The sequence below is a fragment of the Cupressus sempervirens genome, chromosome 8 (assembly GCF_028749045.1).
Source record: "Cupressus sempervirens isolate cs-2001-9-10 chromosome 8, ASM2874904v1, whole genome shotgun sequence".
In the NCBI taxonomy this organism is placed as follows: domain Eukaryota; kingdom Viridiplantae; phylum Streptophyta; class Pinopsida; order Cupressales; family Cupressaceae; genus Cupressus; species Cupressus sempervirens.
In genome coordinates, this window is record NC_143125.1 from 8,499,692 (window position 1) to 8,523,813 (window position 24,122).

Sequence of the window (24,122 nt, forward strand, 5' to 3'; positions counted from 1 at the left end):
ATTTGTTCCATGTCCTGCAAAAGGATTCTCCTTAGCGTCTATAGTTATGTGTGTATTGTCCACTTGCATAGATTTAGTACCCATAACAATATGCGATGGTGAGGGTGCCTATTATTGCTCTTCTGCTTCTCCCTCATTATTGGATGGTGTGTGCACTTCCACATACATTGGGCTATTAGGATTTGACTGTGCACTTACCTTAGACACTTTAGTCATGAATTTAACAATTGCTTCTTCTGTCTCCTTCCTAACATCCTCATAATTTCCTCCGATCAGAAGAATTGCTCTTTTTTTTCCCTTGGCAAGGGCTCAATACCCTTCAAAATTTTGTTTGAGTCCTCCTTAGAGTCAACTTCACAGAGTTTATTTATCATAGTGATCCTCAAATTAAAATCTTCTTCTAATACTCTCTTCTTCATGTTTATTAGCCTATTATATAGGTCTGTAGGTATCTTATTTTGAATGTTCTCGAACTTCGTATTCGTCAAAATCATGTTTCTTATAATGGCATTTTCTAACTACCTTCTATCCATATTACTATACAGATTATAATACTTATTTAACTGTACAAATTGTCATCATTAATTATTTACATGTCTAGGTTCTCTACCTTTGGTTTCCATGCCTTCTTTCCAGCTGTTGTTTTGCCTTCCTACACATCTTGCACAACTGGTGTATCTCCAACTTCATCTTTAGAACTGTTAGATTCACTCAATTTTATCATTTTCCTTCTCTTGCCTAGTCCACTAGTGGTCTACTTGACCCTTTTCTTTGGTGAAGGTGCATTGTTCTTGCTTCACTTTTACCAATCTCATAGATTTCCTTTGCGTTGTAGGTGCTTCCACCTCTAGCTACTTCCTTGGCTGATCACTTCTTGTTCTCATAGGTTGTACTTGCACAACTATTTCATAAGGTGCAATAGGGTCCCTCTCACATGGTTACACTACTGTCACACCTTCTAAAGGTCCTACTACAACAATTGGAGTTACTACAATCACTGCAGACTGTCCGCTTGCTCTCATTTCCATCGCAATGCCTTTGACCTCATTGAATTCCTCTCTAGTCATGCCTAATTCCTTGAGGATGGAATCTATCACCTTTCCACTTTCTTCTTGCTTTCCTTGCTTTATAGTTCAAAATTAACTATTCTCATTTTCTTCTCATAGGTTCCCTATCTAGGGCACTTTGTGTCCTTCTTAGATTGGAGTATGATCTATGCATACCCTTCTATGAGCTTAGTGTTCATCTCATATCCCATGGATTCAATGAACTTAACCCTTGGTACCACATCTTCCATATAGGTGTTATCTATCTCCACCATAAATCATATCTCATCCTTGTACTTCTCTACCATAGAAGGAGGTACTCCATACCTCTGTTTCATTTCTAACTAGAAACTTTTCATCATTCTATCAATGTCATCATCTTTGACATTCTCCAACTTTGATCTATAGAATTGAGTCATCATCTTCATTTCATGCTCATTGCTATCCAAATTCGTTACTCTAGGAAACTTCCTTGTAGCATAGAAAAAAATGAGTCAGTAGGGACTCAAATCTAAAAATTGGGCTCTTAGTTTTCTTCACTTTGGCAATGTTATCCAGCAATTGTTATCTAATAATCTTACATAGATTAACTTTTCTCCCTTGAATTTCCATCACATAAGCCATATATAAAAATCTAGCCGATATTGAGTTAACCCTTGATCCATGGTTGAACTTGTACCCTAATATCTTGCTTAATAACTTTACTCCTTGATCTTGAATGGAGTCTACCTTCATGTTTCTTCCATCACACCTTGTATTTATGTTCATCTCAACCATCTTTCTTGCATTCTTCTCATTGATAGGGTTACATCCCTCATTACTTAATCCTATGACCTTATGAATTAGGTAATTATCAATAACTATCTATGCATCACCTAGCCATAACAAATAATTGTGCACCCTACTTAGAATAATTTAGGTCCAATCGTGATTATCGAACTTTGTATAAAACATATACTTCACTAGATTCAATTCTCTTAGGTGTGCATACTCTGATTCTAAAGATAGGTCACTATTACACATGGTTCCCAAATCTTTGTGAGTATCTTCATCTCCTATGCTCTCAATCTTATAGTGGATATAACTTATGATATCCTCAACATGAAGCACATTCTCCGAAACTTGTGAAAATGCACCCAATGAGTCATCCAAAAGTGATATAGATAGATGCTTCTTGAATACATATCGTGGTCTATCTCTCACATCATAAACTTTCACTAGCCATTGCAATTCTACTATATTCACTAAAAATTTTAAATTTAGCTCCATAAAATACCTTTAAAATAGCGTTTAGGGTTTTGCAACTTTACGCTTGACAAACTTCTCTTAGCACTTCAATTCATCGTCAAATTGCTCTTCAATTTTCTCAAGACACTTTGCATGAAAACATGGTACACACAATCTTGCTTGCTATCCTTAAATCATTTCAAATCACATTGCACATTGAATGCATATCTACCACAAATTCAAATACTGTCTTTGTTTACGAGTAAGCTTATTTTCCAAATTCCTACTCATTGAGATCATATCTAGACTTGCACACTTGACCATAGCCTTCTCTCTATGTCCTTAACCTTTTGTTAAATGCACAACTTCCAACTCTCTCTCTAACATCAGTTCTGACCAACTGATGCACTACCTCTTCTAAAACTGCTTAATTCAGGTAGGATGAGTCACAAACAATCTGTGACTTCAATGTCTTATCAGGTGCATCAAAATATTATTCCTCAAAAATTGTATAAGAACTTTTTGGATCCTTAGCTATCACAAATGTTTCTTTGAATTCATCAACATGTTCCTTAATTGCTTCATTCTGATTGTTGTCATTGTCCTTATCATTCCTTCTGTCATTTATGTTTTTGTTCCTTCTATTATTAAGATTCATGTTAAAGTTCATTATGTCCATTCTGCAATATCTTGTCATGTGTCCTAAGTTATTACATAATTGACATATAGGTGCATTTCTTCTCTGATTAGTTCCATTATGATTCTCAAGTACTCTGCAATTCCTTGCAATGTGTCTAGGTTTGTTACACTTGTAACACATAAACTGGTTCTTCTCTCCATTAGAGTTCTCTTCATCGTTGGATCTATTTTGTGATCTTACTCTTTCATTACCTATAGGGTTAGTATTCCTAAACATTCGACTATTTTCATTATTACCATCAAACTTAGGCTTCTTATATTCTACTGCTTTATGTCCATAACCATGACAATTATAACAATATAAATTAGTAATAGGTTTAAAAGACTTACCTGTGAAATCTCTTTTCATATGTCCAACTTCATTACATATAAATTAGTAATAGGTTTAAAAGACTTACCTGTGCAATCCCTTTTCATATGTCCAACTTCATTACATATGAAGCATCTACCTTTGAACTCACATCTTACTTCCTTGGGTGGTTCATCTTGCTTAGGTTCATCAACTTGCTTTGTTTTCTTAAGTTCATCATGTTTTATAACTAAATCAATTAATTCTACTTCCTTTGATACTTTAGTGGATGTGCTTGATTCAACCTTACTCGGATTAGATTCCTTAGGGGATTCAATAACTGGGTTTGGTTCTCTTTTGATTTCAACTTTCTTGGTTGATTTCTATCAAATTAGATATCCAAGTCTCGTCTTGTCATAAGAAGGTCTCTAGTGAAATATATGTTGATCTATCTTCTCATTACTAGAATAAAGTTTCTCTAACTGTTGATTAGCTTGTGTTAATTCTCCTTTCAAAATTATATTTTACTTTTCTAATTCTGCGTGCTCAATCTTGATAGTATCTAGTTTAGATGTAACTTGACTTAACTGGGATCTAAGGTCTGCATTCTCAGTTTTCGGTTTAGGTTCATTCTTGCCACCATTTTTCTTAAGACTCAACTTAAGTTCAACAATTTTTAGTTCATGTTTTAGAATCTCATTTTCTTTTTGGAGATTTCCTACTTCATCATTGTCACTAGTTTGTGCAATTTATTCCTTGCTAGATTTCATATCATCAATCTTCTCTTTCAGTTTACCAATGAAAACTTTTGCATCTTCATATTTCTCTTTCAGGTTATCTCTTTCTTCAGTAAGGAGGTCAATCTTCTCAAGAGCTTCTTCAAGGTTTTTCTTCAATTGTTCCATATCTTTAGGGATCTTACTCAAGCTATTAAACTTCTTCTAAGTAACTAAGAATCGATACCAATTGTTAGAAATAGATAATACTGAGAGGGGGGCAAGGGGTGTGAATCTGTATTCTACTGACTTCTACCCATAATGGAATATTGTTAATTACTTTATGACTTGAATATGAAAGTAAAATAACAATGTTGAATAATAAATATAACCATGCACATAGAGAATTCATAACACCATTATTTGTTGAGTGGAGAAACCCTGGCCAATGGAAAACCCCGGTGGGGATGATACCCACTAGATGATTCACTAAACAATAGGATCCTATTAAGGATATTGACCCTATTGGGAGTCTATGAAATACATATAGTGTCTTGAGTCCTTGTTAGAAGCCTCAACCCTGCTAGGAGTTGGTGGATCAAATACAATGTATGCAAGAAGAGGCCACTGCCCTAACATGCAATTATACAATTCAGTTCTTCACAAGAATAAATATACATGCAATACTTTCTATCTATTGTATTTTGCACTTACTTTGATCATGCATCAGATGTAGTTCACACAAATGTTGCATAGATCATACATATGTCACATAGTTCATCATATATCCCACACTTATCTTCACAAGATAAGATCTTTACTTATACCTCACACATACATAATTCACTGCTCAGTCGGCCTACATGATTTCACACACTTGGCATAATATGAAATAACTTATGGAATAATATCAACATAGTCATCTCATCATGACTTAGTAATTATTTTGTCACCAAAATATTTCCTCAAGTTGTACAATCCAATTCTCTGCTATGCTTTGTTATGCACTGTTTAAATACCTATATTGGTATTTCAATCATAACTAATTCCATATTGTCCATACACTCCTGCATAGTGGTAGACATCATCATGACAATGTCATAGAACTTTCCTCGACTATGCATGAGATAACTCTCAATGAGTCATCCATACACATCACAGCTTCTCTCTGTGTTGTTATAAACTGTCTAACACTTAGACAATTTTCTATCTCTAAATGCATAAATGAAATGTAGAAAATATGTTTCCATAATTGAGAACACTCAATACATCTATTTGACCATATTTCCAACAATGTCATCATGGTGAAACCTAAGGAGGAAGTAAAATTTGTTATCAAAATAGAGATACTCCAAGAAGTCCAAGAATTGATAGATTAGTACAAAGACATTGTGGTGAATGAAATACCTGATGCTCTGCCCCCTATGAGAGATATTGATCACCAAATTGACCTTATACTTGGTGCTACCTTTAATAATAAAGCTTCTTATAAGATGAAACATGCTAAAAATAAAGAAATAGCTAAACAAGTGTAAGAATTATCGCATAATGGGTTGATAAAGAAAAGTTTGAGCCCATATGTTGTCCCTACTAGTTCGGTAGCCAAGAAAGATGATAAATAGAGAATTTATATTGACTCTAGGGAAATTAACAAGATTATCATTAGGTACCTTTTTGCTATGCCAATAATTAAATATGTGATAGACTATTTAGGAGGAGCATGTTATTTTTCTAAGGTGGAAATAAAGTCAAGATACCATCAAATCAAGATTGGGCTTGGGGATGAGTGGAAGACAACCTTTATAACTAATGAAGGGCTATATGAGTTGTTGGTGATGCCATTTGGGCTCACATATGCACTGAGTACATTTATGCACCTCATGAATGAGGTTTTGGTTGAATTTATTGTAATTTTTTTTATAGGTTATCTTGATTACATTCTGATTTTCAGTACGACAAAGGAGGAACACATCAAGCACTTGGATCTAGTCCCAAGGAAGCTCTATTAAGAGAAGTTGATGATTAATTTGGAAAAATGTGAGTTTATGAAAAATGAACTTCTATACCTTGGTTTTGTTGTTTCTAAAGGTTGCCTAAAGATGGATCCCTTTAGACTAGAATCCATTTTGAATTGGCCCACTCCTAGGACAATAGAAGATGAGAGGAGTTTCCATGGGTTAGCTTCTTTCTATAGGAAATTCATTAGGAGTATTAGTCACATCTGTGCCCCCACATTGAATATCATTAAAGGTGGGGAGAAGTGTCATTTTGTGTGGACAAATAAAGGCAATGATAATTTTGAATTCTTGAAGAAATTTTTTCCAGACCTACCTTCCTTAAGGTTACCTGATTTCAACAAAGTGTTCACTGTGGAGTGTGGTGTTACTAAATTAGCCATAGGGATTGTATTCAGTCAAGAAGACCATCATGTGTCATTTTTTTAAAAATATGAATGAGGCCAAAAAAAAGTATTATACTTATGATTTAGAACTATATGCAATGGTACAAGCCTTAAAGAGGTGGCACCACTATTTGTTACCCAAGGAGTTTATAGTCTATACTAATAACCGTGCACTAATTTTTTTGAATTGAAAAGAAAAGTTGAATCAAAGACACCTTTAATGGGTTGAGCAATTGCAATCCTACACCTCCATAATTAAACTTAATAAGGGTGCTATCAAAAAAGTGGTAGATGCCTTGAGAAAAAGAGTCCTCACCATATAGGAAGTGTAATTGCAAAGTGTAGGATTGGATGCCCTTAAAGACTTGCACAAGGAGGATACTGATTTTGGAGAAACTTATATTGGTTGTTCATATTTTACTAATGCTTACCATGTTGAATACTCAAATTACATCTTGCATGATGGATTATTATTCAAGGGACACTTTATTTACATGCCCCAATTCTCCCTAAGAGAAAACATTATCAAAGAGAAACATCAAGGCAATCTTGGAGGACATTTTGGTCTTGACAAGACCTTGGAAAAAGTGGTTAGATTCTAGCTTTGGCCTAAAGTTTAAATAGATGTCAGGAAGTTTGTGGAGTAGTGTTCCATATGTGAGAGGGAAAAATGAACTTCATCTAATCCAGGGTTGTATCAACCATTAGCCATACCTACTAGACATTGGGAATGTCTCAGTATGAACTTTGTTCTTGGCCTACCTAGAACACCTAGGGGTTTTGCTAGTGTTTGTGTGATAGTGGACAAGTTTCTTAAGATGGCACATTTTGTCCCTTGCAAGTGTAGAAATGATGCTTCTTATATAGTCAGGCTATTCTTTGAAGAGGTTGCCAGGATCCATGGGCTACCCCTCAACATTGTTAGTGATAGGGATTCTAAATTTGTGGGTCACTTCTAGAGAACTCTATGGAAAAAAATGGGTACTAATATTTCTTTCTCATTATCATATCATCCATAGTTAGATGGTAAGATTGAAGTGGTAAATAGATCATTGGAAAAATTTCTTAGGTGTCTTACCAAGCAACATGGCCAATCTTGGGACTTGGTGATAAGACACACTAAATATGCCTACAATATCTTTGTTAAGAATAGTACAATCAAAAGTCATTTTGAGATTGTATATGAATGCCATTGTAGAGGGATAATGAAACTAAGAGACCTTAGTAATATGGAGAAAAGGAGTGCTCAAGGTGAGAATTTTGTAGAAAACATGAAAGAAATCCACTAACAATATAGGAAGACCTTACAACAGTATACAAAGAAATATAAGGTAGAAGCAGATAATGCCAGAAGGGAAGTATAATTCAAGGTAGGTGACCTTGTCATGGCTTGCCTAAGCAAAGAATGACTACCAAATGGACAACCTACTAAAATACTAATGAAAAGGACAGGTCCCATTAAAGTAGTGTCGTGCACAAATTTGGTAACAATCCTTATGAAGTGGAAATTCCACCTAATCTAGAGACCTCACCTATCTTCAAAATTAATGGCTTATTTCCTTTTAGAGGTCCTACTACAAATACAAGATAGGGAGATCATGCAACACATGAAGAGCCAAATTGGGTTAAGGATCTTCCACCAAACCAAACCTTGCAATTGGAATGCATACTCAACTCCAAAGTCATTAAACACTAGGAAGGGATTATATAAGGAGTATCTACTGAAATGGGCCACTCTTCCTGAATCGAAAGCTACTTGGATGACTAAAGTTGAGGTAATTAAACATGGTACCGGTGTCCAAGCTCTATCAACTCTAGGGACTTGTTTTTTTTCCTACCCAGGGAGTATGGTGCATGGTAACCAATTAATTTGCTTTGGATTATGTGTTATGATTTGTAAAAAGGTTTGAGGTTGTGAACTTTGTTGGTTCAAGCCTTAATGAAGGCCCATTTTGGTTATAAGGACCCTTAAAGGTAACAACAACCAATTTTGGCTCAAATATACCAAGGGTACCAAATATGTGAATAGTGGTTGGGAATGGTTGTTTAGGGTCTAATTAGGTGTAATTAGTGGTCTTGTGATGAATTGAGCCATTTGGAAGTGACCAAGAGGGTAGATGAGCGAAGTTGCTCCAAAGTTAACAAATTGCTCAAAACGTTTGCAACTTGTGTAATTCCATGCATAAATTTAGCTGTCATCAGTGTAACTCATCCAAAAGAATTTTAAAAGGACTTTTAATTTTTTGGTAGAAGGCTACTGATTGGTGGAAGTAATAACAAACATTCTTGAGCAAGATCTATTAATTGTTTACTCTATTTTTATTGATTTTCCTATACATTCTTGTTGTGTACGACTTTTGTAAGGATTTGTTAGACCTTGTAGCTTATTGGGTTCTTTAGCCTTATAATTTTGTCACTCATCAAAGTTGATTTGAGGATCTAAAGTGTTGTATAGAAGAAGAACTGCGGTTTTGAAGCCAACCTAGTCTTAAACCCTCAAGAACCTAGGGTTTGGATACAAAATGACACTATCCTTGCATCCCACGATGGGAAATCCAAAATCTTTCTTGGAATGCTAGGATAGGATGTATAGTAAAGGTTCAAGAAAAATTTAGAATTGCCAACATCAATCTTCTATTTTTAAGATGATGTCCTAGGCTGATCACAATATGGTGGTGAGCCAAGAAAGAGAGAATGAAGCCAACATTTGTGGAAAAAAAAAGAATGGGTGGGATCTAAAGGTGGATTGGAGTTCCTTGAGGAAGTGTAGACCCTTATTGAATAACCAAGTCTAGAGGCGAGTCAACTGGCGAGTATGTTTGATTCATTCTTGTACCTTGGGTTCATTATAGTGCATTAGGCCTAGTTATGCCCAAATTGGGTTAGGTAGGTTAGGAGTAAAATCCAAGTCTTGTTTTGTGATATTGTTTGATAGCCCCAAAAGGGTATCCAAAAATATCTTTTAATCTATGTGCCATTAAGGAGAGTAAGGAGGAAAAAGCCAATTACTCGATTAGGAGGGCTAATTGAAATAGGTCTCTCATTAGGCCTAACTAAACCAAATCTCTTGGTGGATTTTGTTGCTTGGGTTCAAAGGGTCCATTGGCACATTTAGGGTTTAAATAAGATGGGAGCCCATTCATCCTCAATAGGAAAGATGGTTATGCTAAAGAACTAGTCGGTAGAGGGTTTGTGGGGTGAAAGACTTTAAGAGGGGCTAAGGTGTAAGGTCAAACATGTAGTGAGGGTTTGGAACTCTACTAGAGGGATTAGGATTGTCCTATTGAAGACCTTGAGAAGGCAGGGGACAATTCCATGGAGAAACCTTGGGAAGGCTAATTAGTTGGGAAGACCATCGGATGGTCCATTAACAATACCTTGACAACTTGGATTATCTTAGTGTGTTTGAGTTAACCACAAACTCTTTGCATCAACAATGAGCTTATAGAGTAGCTTGGTAGTTAATCTTGGCAATTTTCTATTTCATTTTCATTCATCAATTTTTTATATATTAATTGGCATAGCATTATTATTTCATTTCTTTTATTCCACATCATATTTCCTTTTAAGTCTTAAAACATATCTTTTCCTTTTAACATATGTTGATATACCTAGCTCACTAGAATGCTAGTAGGAGTAAGGTGGTGCAAGGGCCAATTTGTTCTCGAGATTTCATCAATCTCGAGGGTAGAGTTAACCTTCTCCACATGTTCTTTATTAGGTTCCTTTATGTCTCCACATGTTCTTTATATAAAGGAACCTAATAAATATATAAAAGAACCTAATAAAGAACATGTGGAGAAGATTAACTCTACCCTCGAGATTGATGAAATCTCGAGGAACAAATTGGCCCTTGCACCACCTCACTCCTACTGGCATTCTAGTGAGCTAGGTTGATCAAAATAACTTAAAAGGCAAATATATGTTTTAAGACTTAAAAGGAAATATGATGTGGAATAAAATAAATAAATAAATATCATTTCATTATCTTGTATTTTATCTATGATGATCAATAACAAGAGATTGTCATTTCTAACACTTGGCCATTGATAGTTACACCTATAGATAAGCCCAATTACTTTCCAATGCTTTGCTTCTTTAGTAACATCACCTCGTAATCTTATGAATAGAATCTTGTCATCTTTTTTGATGAATAGTCCCTTCCTTATATTAAAAAGAAATAAAATAAAGTTACATATTCACAAAAAAAAAGGTCGGAGGATACAAGATCACCTTGCGAGTTCATATGGCCACTGGCCGAAAATTAGCTATTCATCATTTTTTTTAGAAAATAACATAAAACAAAGAAATCCTCATGTTGCCAGTGTAGCACCAGCCGAGGAGGGAGGATCTTTATCATCAGAGCCCCACCCAAAAGTGGGGAGAGTAGAAGGCTCAGGGGGAGCCCAACCATCATCCGCAATAGCAACATTATCTTCGTCTTTCTCTCCCTTAGGCTTGGGAGGAGAAATGGCTAAATCCAACTGGGGAAACACCCACTTGGGGTCCGAGTGAGTAGAGGGTCAACTAGTAGCAAGAGTAGCAGGAGGAGCCATTGGGGACCACCTTGAACCAGATCTCCAAGGAGGCAAGGCCGAGCAGTGCCGATCACTAGAACCTAAAGCACCACCATTGGGAGAGCAGTACTATTGAGCACGAGGCGTGTGCGAGCGGCAAGCAAAATTGCTACATCCTCGATGATGACTACGAGGAGGGGTACGACCACCAGAGGCCAAATCTAGTAGAACACAAGCAACCATACAGGGGGCATTTCCCCAATGAGCCAAAAGCTCCTATAAGTGCACCACCTCCAAAGCCACTTTATCCGTCTATACTTGAATCTGCAACATGACATTGTTATAAATACATGCTTTAGAGTACATAGCCACATTAATGTCAAGTGTGTTGCGAGCATAAATGACTACATTGCAATCTTTCCAAATGGTAAATAAGATCTCCAATCTGAAAGCATGCCATATCTGGGCGTATTTGAAGGGAATCAAGGTATTATCACCTAGAAGAACCATATGCCAAGAAAAAGGTTCTAGGCAGAAGGGGCAAAAGAGATCATGGATCCATTGCCAATAACATTGAGCCTGTCAATATAACCAAAAAATGTGCAAAAAGGACTCTGGTTGACCACAAAAAGGGCAACGAGGGTCAGGGACCCTCAGATGCCGCAACCGGGAGCCCAAAGGCAAGCCTTGGAAAAGAATACACTTGGCGAAGTGCGCAATTTTAGGTTCAGTAATGGCTTGCCACATAGTGGAAAACCTATGACTCCAAGTGTAATGCGAGGATTGCAAATGCCAACATTGGTTGAGAACATCGACCATGGGCAGGTGAGGAACCAACCATCGGTAACCCAGCCTCAGTTTATAACTAGTTATCAGAGTGTCTGGATACCACTTCCAATCTTTCCACCAAGGGCGAGAAGACTGAATGCCCACTTTGTGTAACAAATGCGAAGGCACCGTAGAAACTAGAAGATCAAAAGTCTGCCGATTTGGACGAGTGAGCCAGAATTGCACTCGCATGTCTTCCCATGACCATAAGCTCATAGTAACTTTGGAGAAAAGATCTTTAGGGGTCCTTATGCTGTGTTTAAAAAAACACAGAGCACTAGCCCCGTGCACCTTAGCCAGGGGAGCACTTTGAATAGCAAATAAAGGTGACCACCAGAGATTATGCTGGTTCAAGGAAAACCCATCTCCCAGACTCCATGGAGAAGATAGCTTCCTTGAGGTCCTCTAGAGTGAGCTTTTGCTCACCAAATGCATATTGTTATGGAGCGATTTTTTTTAGGTGTGATAGCCAAACAAGCCTGCAAGGCTTGGTCCTTGGTCGTCGAGGGACCTTGAGTTGTGAAAACTTTTTCATAGTGGCAAACAAAGGCTTCAAGAATATCAGGAAGCTCATAAAGGGTATGTTGACCCTCTCGAATGTGCTTGATCCCCATCGCAGAGTGGCGTGCCCTCAATGCATTAAAGAATTCCTTGGAAGTTTGATCACCAACCTCCAACCAATGAAGGCGGGCTTTGAGTTGAAGAGATCTTTTATTTCGTAGTTACTTGCAGTATCCTTTCCTAGATCCAATTATTACAAAGATTAAAGATGTGAACAAATCATTCTTTAATCATGGTTATCTTTTCCATAATCAACTGCATTACATCAAACGATAATTCACAGTTATGATCATTAAAACTATCACTATCTAGATATGATATTCTTAAAACAAGATTATAAATCTAATACCTTTGATTTTTTTTTTTAAATCAAGATATTATTGATAGAGAAATAGCATATTCCCTATTCCACTTCTTGATTTATATTCCCTATTATGAAGTCACATCGAAAACCTACTTTCCATGTCATGGCAGCTAAAATTACACCATCGAAAGTAAATGTTCACTGAAATAAATGATCCTTTAATTAAAAAAATACAACTCCTCCCATGTGGAAATAATTTTCTCATAGACTACTCATAAAAATATATAAGAATACGCAGAAATAAAAAAATAAAACAGTGCTGAAAAAACTCGACAGGGCCCACAAATTAATTAATAATAAAATGAAATAATATCAAACAGAGGGGAATAAATAAATAAATTTTAAAAAGAAAATTAATCAAAGAGACGCAACGAACAGCACAAAATCATTAAAACAGAGTTCAAAATACTATACGGCCGTATTCGTCTTCGTAACAAGTACGATACATTGATGTCGTATAAATACGCAGGATACAAATAAATCTTTTTTATATTTTATTAATAAAAAGGCCACTGAATATGTATGTTTTGCCAGAAACAAATCAGTATGTAGGAGCAGAGGAAAGGAAAAATCAATAGCAACAGCGGAGATTCTGCACAGATTGCTTATTTCATAGTGACACGTTTTAATATCTGGTAAGGCGTGATGAAATTCTGACGGCTGGATCAATGGGTGACGATTATACTTTGTGGGAGCTTAATCCCTTGTTTTCTGCAGCAGAAGATGTTCAGCTATCCGCAGAGAGGTACATTACGATTCATAATCCGCCATGATCAAAGAATATTTTCCATTAAATGATCTGATATGTTCATATGCTTTAATTTGGAATTGAAAAGAAGTGAGCTGCTAAATTTACACAAATGCAGGTTAGAGTCAGCCTATAGAGGTTGGATCAACATCACCCGTAGCGGCCATGTAACCCCACGGAGCCCTAGTGCTTACAGAAAGGAGCTTCTTACAGCATTTGAGACAACAAAATGGCAGGTGGGCTCAACACCTTTTTAATTTTTCTTGAATGTGTGTATTTGTATTTCTAATTCTGATTTCTTTACCCTGCTGAGGTAGGAAAAGCTTGTCAGCTTATGTTGGGTACATTGCTAATTTGCTATTCACAAATCAAAGACAATTTTTCTTATGCCGGGAAAAATGCTAAAATTTCGTAGCGTCAGACAATTTTATGTCATTTTCACCTGTCGTATGCAAAACGCATGCTAACGGTATAAGATTCTTAGATTTTATTATATATTTTATTGAAGATGATCTTCGGTGTAGCTGCCATTACCAAAGGGTTATCACCAAGGCCCTGTCAAGGGGCGCATGCCACTGCCAGCTATTCTGGCATGGTATTTGTATCCAATTGTTTACATGCAATATGTCCCCCTGTAAGGCTTTCTGGGTTAGGGCCAAGTACAAAAGCAATTACAAAAACAGTTCTGCAAGATCTCTCAAGAGCCAATTCAATTTTAATCCCAGCAAGTCTAGATCCACACTCTGGTAGAAAACCCCAAGGAAATCTCAACTTGTGTTTGCAAGCCCACCAAACAATCTCCTGGTTTGCCAAGCCTCAGCTACTAGCCCTTCTCAAAATTCGCTACTACATTTCATCCTCTTCTCCAAGCTAGATGACCATACCAATCTATCTCAAGACTCCACAAGACACCCCTACTTATACCCAACTAAGCCATAAGTCGGCCTAGCCCATTACAAATTAAAATAAACCCTTACATTAAATATATGCATAAGTCACAAGTCACCTGCAACACTCATTAAATACCTACAACCCAAATTAAATGCCAAAAGTTGGCTCATAGACAACTCGGGCACCACAGAGACCAAGACCAAACCGAGTGTGAGAAACCACCACAGAGCATCAACATTCCACCAAGCATAACTGAGCTCCATCATTGACCAAGCCAACTCGAGCAACACTACTGCCGAATCCTAGTGCAAATCGAGCTATGCCATATGCTGAATTCCTTTGTCAAGGATCGAGTCCCTTCATTGACCAAGCAACTTGGGCAACACTACTGTTGAGCTCCCAGTTTAAACCGAGCTTATAGCATCTACCAGGTGTCCCAAGCATCACCAAACACCTTCATTAACTGAGTTACTCGATTAACACAACAGCCATGAACAACTTGGTATTGACAGAGTACCACCTCTTCGCTGACCGAGTCCTCTGTTGATGCGAGTTTTTGTATCACTTACATAACATATTAGGATTTGAATATTCGATATGGGATATCAAACATGCAATTCCTCTCTTGAAAAGTTAATGCTCATGGGACATGAGTATAATTCCAATGTTCCTTACACCGTTGGATACTTGCTCAGTTTTATTGATGTGATTCATTGGTAATCACGTAGGCAGCCTTACACAAATTGTTGAGGATGACTTGGACTTTGGTGGGATGAAGGTGATGGCGGTTTGGTTTGTGAAATATGCGGGTGGCAGATAATGTTGATGGTGGTGATGATGGAGGATGTGTCTACCGATGATGATGTTGATGGAAAGCGGTGGTGGTGGAAGGTGAATGGATGTGTTCTGATATTTGACTAACTTCCCTAACTTCCTTCTCTAAACTTCAACTACCCAGCTACTCACTATTCTACTCCTACTCTTAGGAATGGAAGGTTAGCAAATGGATGGGGATCGAACCTAATGAGAGCTGACCAGCGGCCTCACTTCCACAAGTGCAATTATTCAAAGGAATAATAAACTAGTTTGCTACACAAAGCTTCCCAACTAGCCGCTAGGATGCTAGTGGTCTAGTATTGACCCCTATCAAACATTTGCCAATGCTATCATACAACTATCCATCTACTTTACTCTTGCTTAAACAACTTGAAATGAAATTTGCTTCAACAACTTGAAAAGGAAATCTAACTATGTGGAAGTAGAAAACATGCAATAATACCCAATATTCTTAATCACCACGTAAGTCTCAATGATGAAAAAGAGAGCAATTTTGGTATTATCTTCGCAACAATTTCTCCAACACTTTACAAATGAGAGCAAATGGCCTTTTATAGGGGCCAAAAATACAACGGATAGTGGAGATCAAAACAAGATCAACGATCTAGATTGGACCCTAAAAACCCTAATTAGGGTTGCCACCCCATCGGCCAATGAGAAGACACCACCTCATCAATGGACCAATGAAAAAAGTGCAAAAGGTGGCAACCAATGAGAAGACACCAAAATGATGGCCAATCAGAAATAGACACGTGTCCTATTCTAGAAGAAAGAGAAATTTGCCACTTGGGCTTACATTAAATGATCTTCTAATATAACTCTTCCTTTTTCTTTCATTTTCTTAGCTAAGGCAATGAACTTAGCTAGCCTTTTGTTAACTTCTTCCATAGGAGGACAAGGTGTGTGTTTCGCCCTGAGTTCTGCTGACTTCCCCACACCGCTCGCTGCTTGTAGTATCCTTTCATGGTCCTTCTCATATTCTTTCGCAAATTCAGTAAAAGCATTGAGAGAGAAAAGGGTGCCCAAATGCTTTTTCTCGATAACAACCTTTCCCAACTCATCCAACCTCGATCCTAAATCTGTCTCATTGATATCCTCTTCTCTGATGTCATCAAAAATCAAGCACAACCCCAACATCACTCATTATGGTTGAAATAAAAGTGTCGACGCTTGGGCTCTGATGTACCACCGCCTTCTATATCTTCTTTGCCAAGGGGGATTATCCTTCCTTTAGTCTGTCCTTCATCCGTATCATGTTCACTGTACTGCTATTGGTGTCGGTTATTCCCTTCATTTTCAAGAAGAAGGGTGTTTTGGGCATCATATCCTCTTTGTCTTTCTTAGTGTTTGTCTGCTTGGGATTCCTACTTGCACTAACATCCTCCATGCTCGTCGCCCTATTACGGGATGGTAGAGTGGTGGACCAGAAGGCAAGTAGAACCAAGGGAAGCAATCCTTAGACTAGAACGAAAGAAGGATGTCAGCTTAAGGACCCCTTGCAACTCTAAATAATGAAAATTCACCTTAACCAATAATCTTACAGCGACTTTTCAGAATTAGGACTAGACCTCAAGAACTCCAAATCCTTTGCAAATCAGAAATTTAAACATCTAAAGCTATCCACCACTTGTCCACAAAGCAAAAATCAGACTTTCTCATGTATCCTTTCTCCCAACAAAAATCGCCTAAGTCTGATATAAAAAGTGCAGTCCTAAATGGAGAAAATCAGACCTTCACACAAATTGCCCATGGCACATAAATCAAATCTGCCCTAGCAGAAATTGCCAAACAATGGAGGAAATCCGCCCTTTGCAAAGTCTTCAAATAAAGAGAATTCTGTCCTAAGAGGAAAATCGCCAACGAATGGAGGAAATCTGCCTTGAAACTAAATTGCCAAACACCTAAAATCTGCTTCTCAATGAAATTCGCCAAACAATGGAGAGGAAATGAAAAGTGAGGAAGAAGTGGGATCGGGGCCTCCTCTTATACCCAACTTCTTACTCCCTCTAAGCCAACCGACTTGGTCCTAGAGGAGAAAAAAAAAACAAAATTAAATCAAGATTAAGGCCCACAATTAAATACTTAGCTTAAAATTTAATTTTGCTAAAAGGAAATTAAAAGGTGCCTTGGAGATGTTAAATATTTCCATTTAATGAGGTTTTAATTATTAATACATCATTAAAATTGGATTTTGGCTAACCAAAAGCCATTTTTCAATATTAAATTACCAATTTCATTAAAGGCAAAAGTTTTTCAAGGCAACTTTAATCTATTAATGTAATGTCCCCATTTTAGGGATTGACCAAGTGTGTATGCGTTAGCCTTGTTCTACATGGTCCCGAGGGCTAACGAAGGGTTTAATGGGATCCTGGAGTGTTTTGGCCTAGTCATTTCCAGTTTGGGCCAAATCGAAGTTGATTTACTCATTTAGGCATACTTACTATTTTTAGTAAGTCGGCAGGACACAGTGTAGGTCAATTTTGGTGATTGGATTTGATACTCCTTGGTGAGAGCTTTCCGATGAGCTATCACTCACATTATTCAGAGTCCGATTGCTAATACATTTTAATGCCTAAAGTTTTATTAAAGTAACATCTAATTTAATTGTAAAATATTAAAGTGTTACTTTAATATTTATTTTATGGGGATGTGTACCCAAGGGAGACATAAGGGGTATTTTAATATATGTTACACATCTTTTATCCCACATTGCCCATATGAGTTGAGCGGATCCTTGGAAATAGAATAAAAGGAAGCATTTGTGGCTTCATTAGACAGGTTGAATATGAGAAGAAATTGGTGTGTGAGTTGCAGCTCCGTTCTTGGCATTTGAGGACGTTTATCCTCTCTTGTAACATTCTAGATGTCATTCCCTTGGAGTTTGGCCTTTGGAATTCTTTGTTATTGGCTTCATTATCGGGCAGTTTAGTTGTATTTCCAGCTACAAGCAGATTTGGTATTTTGCTCATATCTTCTTCACTACTTGTCCGACGCTTATGCCGCTTTGAGGGAATGATATTACGAAAGTAGTGGACTGATTGAAGGACAAAGTACTATAGCAGCACTATTCATGCGGCACTGTAGCAGCAAGTTCGAAAGCATGGGCTGGAGTATTATGTCAATAATGCTGAAGTAATTAGTGAGTTGATAAATCTGCCATTTATTTGGTTTTATGAATTCTGAAAATAACATTTTATTGGCAGTAGTTCATTTCCACTTTGCATATTATTGTAGTTTTTTTCTTGTTTATGTTGTATGATACCAATTCCATGCACAAAACACAACAAACAAATAAACGTTTGATTTTCGAAGTTATAAGGGTTTTAAAACATTAAACGGAGAAATAAGAGGTTGAATGCAAAATGTTTGACATAATTCCTTTCAGCAATTTGGTTTAGTTTTTTGGGGCATTCAAGGGTGCCCATTACAGTGGTATCAGAGCTATAAGTCCTGCCATCCTGTGGAGGTCTTATAGGGGATTTGGAACAGCCGGATAGAGGGAAAAGTGTTTGACGAAATGTCAAAACGCTAAAATCAGAAATAAATAAATAAAAACACAGGCTAAGCATTTATGTTTGAGCATGCGACAGGGGCCTTATAATTTCCGCGATACCAGAGCAAGACAAAATAGGATTTCAGACTTGCAAAGAAAATAGTCTAGTACATCCGTGCAGGTGGACATTGAATCCAGCCATACAGACACAGAGGAAATATTCTTTGATTAGGACAACAATATGGGTGATCGAGATGACAGGAATACAGGATTAGGCGGAGGTGGCAATGCCGGTCCAGATCAGGGGGAGGTAATGCTTAGACAGTTACTTGATACATTAGAGCAGGGGCAGCGTATGCAGCAGGAGCAGAATAGGCGAATGGACATGATGTTGCAGCTCATGGCTAGACAGATGGGTGTCAATATTAATCCAGGTGATGCCAACAACAGAAACAATAACAATGAGGGAAACAATAACAATGGGGGAAACAATAACCATGGAGGCCAAGGCAACAACAATGGTCCTGAGAATAACATTAATGGTAATAATGGACATGGCAACAATGGGAATGAGGCTGATAACTTTAGACATGTTGCACGCCCAGCGTGGACTGCGAGCTCGAGACCTCTTTTACCCACTTTCCCACCAGAGATCCGGTTCAACCAGTAAACGAACCGCAGATTACCGAGTTACAGGATCAGTTCAGGAGGGACTGGGAGGCTAGTGGACCGGAGTTTCAGGCGGATATTTCCCTCAGAGATTATATGGACTTGAGGATGAGACACATGCCTAGAGTAGGAGGGAGGAATCAAAACTTTGAGCTGAGAAAGAAAGTTGGAAAACTTTCTTTACCTTATTATGATGCTTCAGGGAAGATGACTGCACGAGCTTGGGTGTAGAAGGTAGATACATACTTGCAGCTAAATCCTATGCCTGAGGAGGAGGCTATCAAGTATGTGGCTATGCACTTGGATGGCGTTGCACATGAATGGTGGCATCATGGCATGGTGACTTTGGGGCATAATCAGATTACATCCTATGAGGAATTCACCGAACCATTGATTGAGAGATTTGACACTAGGGATCCCGAGTTACATTTCAAGGAGCTAGCACAGTTAAAACAGTCAGATTCTGTGGATGCTTACATTGTCAAGTTTCAGTGCTTGTCTGTACTTGTTACTGATATCTCTCTTAGGAGATTGGTGGTGTTATTTTGTGATGGTCTTGCTGATCCATTACGAGGTTGGGTGAAAGGACATGATCCACTCACCTTAGCTGAAGCAACTAAAAAGGCACAAGATTTAGCCCCTTCGATATACAAAGGAAAGAACCATTCAACAGATTCTTCCTACCACAAGGACAAAGACAAAAAACCGTTTCAGAAAGAGTATAGCAAACCCAAAGAAGGATCAAAAGGACTAGACAATGAAACCTTGAATGAACTTCGAAAGAAGAAGCTGTGCTTCCATTGTAGAGAGCCTTGAGACTTATCTCATAAATGTTCTCTCAAGGCTAAGGCAAATCAAATGGAGTATTTTCAGTAGAAGAGTCAGAGTCAGAGGGGGAGGATTAGCCCTCCGATTCAGATGAGGGTAACACTATAGAGGAGAGCAGCATTCCTAAGGATGATAGATCATTGGCACGCTTGACAGGGGCCCAAAAGGCAATCACATTTAAGGTTAGGGGTACTATCCAGGGGCAGAAAGTGATATCTCTTATTGACACTGGGGCTACACATAACTTCATAGATGCACAGTTGGTAGCCAGGAGAGTGTTACAGATAGAGGAGCATGATGGGTTTAGAGTCATGGTGGCTAACAGTGATAAATTATTATGCACTCGGAAGATATCTAATCTTTGCATCAGGTTTGGAGATGGCTACGAGTTGGAAGATGAGTTCTATGTTGTGGACATAGGAGATTATGATGTCATCCTCGGCATGACATGGATGGCTTCACTAGTTGAGTTCACACTCCACCTAGCGAAATTGGAGATGAGATTCCAGCATGAGGGCAGAACTGTGGTACTTAGAGGACTTTCAGATGGAGGTTGCAGAGTAGTGTCCTTGAGGAGAATGCAGAGACTTTTTCGTCATGATGACATAGAGTGGGGGACAGAGTGCTACTGTTAGAATTAATAATCTTTCCTTGGTTGTATTTATTTATTTATTGGGATAAACCAAGGTATCCCTTATGTATTATTTATTTGTTCTCTAGTCCACATGTAAAGGACATATCATTCTTGTCCTATTGTCCACTTGTGAGGACAACTCTTTTTTGTATTTCCTTTAATAAGGAAAATAGATATTCCTCCTTAAGAGGAAATTGACACTTTGCACACACCTTTTATGAATGTGGCATTCATAGAAATGAGAGTTACACATGCAAAGACATGCAACTCCTTTCTCATCTCTTTAAAAGAGGTGCTTCTCTCTCTCATTTTCATCTAGTCTCCATTATTCACATCAAGTTTTTGATGCTATTGTAAATGAGCTATTTTGCTGTATTTCTTCTCTCTTTCTTTCTCATTCTTAGGCTTTTGCCTCATTCATAATACTCACAAGGGGTTTTCTTTGCTTTCCCCTTATCAAATCCTTGTCTCTTGTGTTGCTTATCTTTGGTATTGCTCCATTGATCTTGTATCATTTGTATGGTAAAACTCTTCTTGCTCTCTTGGATTAAATTTATTATTTCATGCTATTTCATTTTATTATATTTTATCATTTCAATCACTTTTTTCTAACAGCTACATTATGCCAACTTCACCAGAGCCACAAGAAAAGAGTCATCCACCAGATATCTAGAAGATACTTGATAGACACGCTAAAGTATTTAGCGATATTCCTCATGGGGTTCCTCCTGACAGAGGGATGGAACATGTTATTGAGCTCGAGGAGGGAGCCAAACCAGTTATGATTACTCCCTATTGTCATCCTAAGAAACACAAGGATGAGATAGAGAAGGCAATTAAGGATTTGTTGGAGATGGGGCATATCAGGCCCAGTAAGAGCCCTTTTGCTTCAGCAGTAGTATTGGTAAAGAAGAAGGATGGGATGATGCGCATGTGCATTGATTATAGGGCACTGAATAAGAAAACAATTAAAAACAGGTATCCCATTCCTAGGATTGATGAGCTGATTGATGAGTTGCATGGGGCATGCTTCTTCACCAAAATTGATTTGCGATCCGAATACCATCAGATCAGAATGAGAGCAAAGGACATTGAGAAAACAGCCTTCCGATGTCACTATGGCCACTTTGAGTTCATGGTTATGCCATTTGGTCTAACCAATGCACCCGCTACATTTCAGAGTTGTATGAACCAGGTATTCAGGAAGGAGCTGAGGAGATTTGTCTTGATCTTTTTTGATGACATCTTGGTCTTCAGTAAGACCTGGGAGGAGCACTTACATCATTTGGAGGAGGTGTTATTTATTCTGGAGAGAGAGTCATTGTATGCCAAGGAATCTAAATGTGAGTTTGGCATGACTGAGCTCCTTTACCTTGGGCATATCATTAGTGCAGATGGTGTTGGTTTATGTGGTTTTTATAGGAGGTTTGTTAAGAGATTCTCACAGATTGCTACACCCTTGACAGATCTTACCAAGAAAGGAGCCTTTGTGTGGACAGGGGCAGCACAGAGGTGTTTTGAGCATTTCAAGCAGGTAATGTCTTCATGTCCAATTCTAGCTCTACCGGATTTCATGAAGCCTTTTGAGCTTCAGTGTGATGCATCAAGTGATGGGATTGGAGCGGTATTGATGCAGGAGAAGCATCCCATTGCATTCGAGAGTAGGAAGCTCCGGGGAGTTGAGAAGAGTTATTCTATCTATGACAGGGAGATGTTGGCCATAATGCATGCATTGGCCAAATTTCGATCATATTTGGTAGGTGGATGTTTTGTGATCAAGACTGATCACAACAGTATTAAATACTTCATGAGCCAGTGTGATCTTAATGACTGGCAACAAAAATGGGTGACTAAATTGCAAGCTTATGACTTTGACATAGAGTTTGTCAAAGGTAAAAAAAATGTGGTGGCTGATGCCTTATCTCGGAGACCTCACTTATGTGCTCTGGCAGAGATTTCAGGAGATTGGAGAGATCGGATTATAGCAGAGTATGTCGGAGATGCTTGGGCTTTTGGATTGATTTCAGGTACCATACAGGATGATCGCTATGAGGTGATAGATGGATTGATCAGAGTTCAGAACAGGGTTTATTTGATTCCGTCATCACATTTGAGAGAGGCGATACTGAAGGCATTTCATGATGCACCCACAGTTGGACATCTGGGGGTCTTCAAGACCTACAGGCAGATCCGAGAGCGGTTTTCATGGAAAGGGCTCAAGGATGATGTTCAGAGGTATGTTAGGGAGTGTGTGGTTTGTCAACAGAATAAGGGAGAGCACACATTTCCTGCAGGTTTATTACAGCCCTTGCCCATTCCTGATAGGAAATGGGAAAGTATTTCGATGGACTTTATCACTGGTTGACCACGAGTGCAGGGAAGGGATTGCGTCTATGTGGTGGTGGACCGCTTGACGAAGTTTGCTCACTTCTTTGCTATTCTGTCCACTTACACAGCAGCACAAGTAGCATATCTTTTCTTTAGAGAGTTATTCAGGTTACATGGGCTGCCCAGATTCATTGTTAGCGACGGGGATAGTAAGTTTATGAGTGTTTTTTGGCAAGAGTTGTTTAGGTTGTGTGGTACAGATCTTGCACTAGTTATCATCCGCAAACAGATGGGCAAACAGAGATTGTGAATAAATGGGTGGAAGGATATTTGAGGAACTATGTAACTGCACAACAAAAGGCTTGGATCAGATGGTTGCATATGGGAGAGTATTGTTATAACACCACTTATCATATGTCCATCAAGATGACTCCTTTCATGACACTCTATGGTTATGAAGCACCTAGCTTCATGGATTTAGTTTTGGGGGACAGTAGAGTGCCCAAAGCCAAAAACTTATTGCAGGATAGTCAGGACATCTTGAAAGTGCTCAAAGAGAATATACAACAGGCCCAGAATCAACAAAAATTGTATGTTGATCAGCACCGAATAGAGCGTAGCTTCGAGGTAGGGGATATGGTTTACTTGAGGCTACAACCATATAGACAGTCATTGCTCAAGAAGAGCGGAGCTGGAAAGTTGAAACCTAGATTTAATGGTCCCTATAGGGTGATTCGCAAAGTGGGCAAAGTTGCCTATGAGCTTGAGCTTCCAGAGGGCAATCGAGTGCACAATGTGTTTCACGTGTCTAGGCTTAAGAAAGCCATTGGTCAGAGTGTAGTGCCTTCTGCAGATTTACCCCCTTTGGATGAGGAGGGGAAGCTTGTGTTCGTACCCGAGGCTATTCTGGACACCAGAGAGAGGAAGCTTAGAAACAAGATAGTGAAGCAGTATTTGGTCAGATGGAAAGACCTGCCGGAGGAAGATTCTACATGGGAGAGTGAGTAGGTTATTCAGCAGGCTGGACTGAGATTGCTTGAGGACAA

The 24,122-nt window shown here is 38.3% G+C and overlaps 1 protein-coding gene across 1 annotated transcript in view; it reads left to right on the forward strand.

Moving 5' to 3' along the window:
• Window positions 1-13,156: 13,156 nt before the first annotated feature.
• Window positions 13,157-24,122, forward strand: part of LOC149541305 (uncharacterized) — a 37,661-nt gene continuing 26,695 nt past the window's right edge. Inside the window, exons 1-2 of the mRNA XM_089796596.1 lie at window positions 13,157-13,393; window positions 13,515-13,632. Of these exons, the coding sequence (XP_089652722.1) occupies window positions 13,317-13,393; window positions 13,515-13,632 (195 nt within the window). The 5' untranslated portion in view covers window positions 13,157-13,316. The remainder of the gene's footprint in view (window positions 13,394-13,514; window positions 13,633-24,122) is intronic.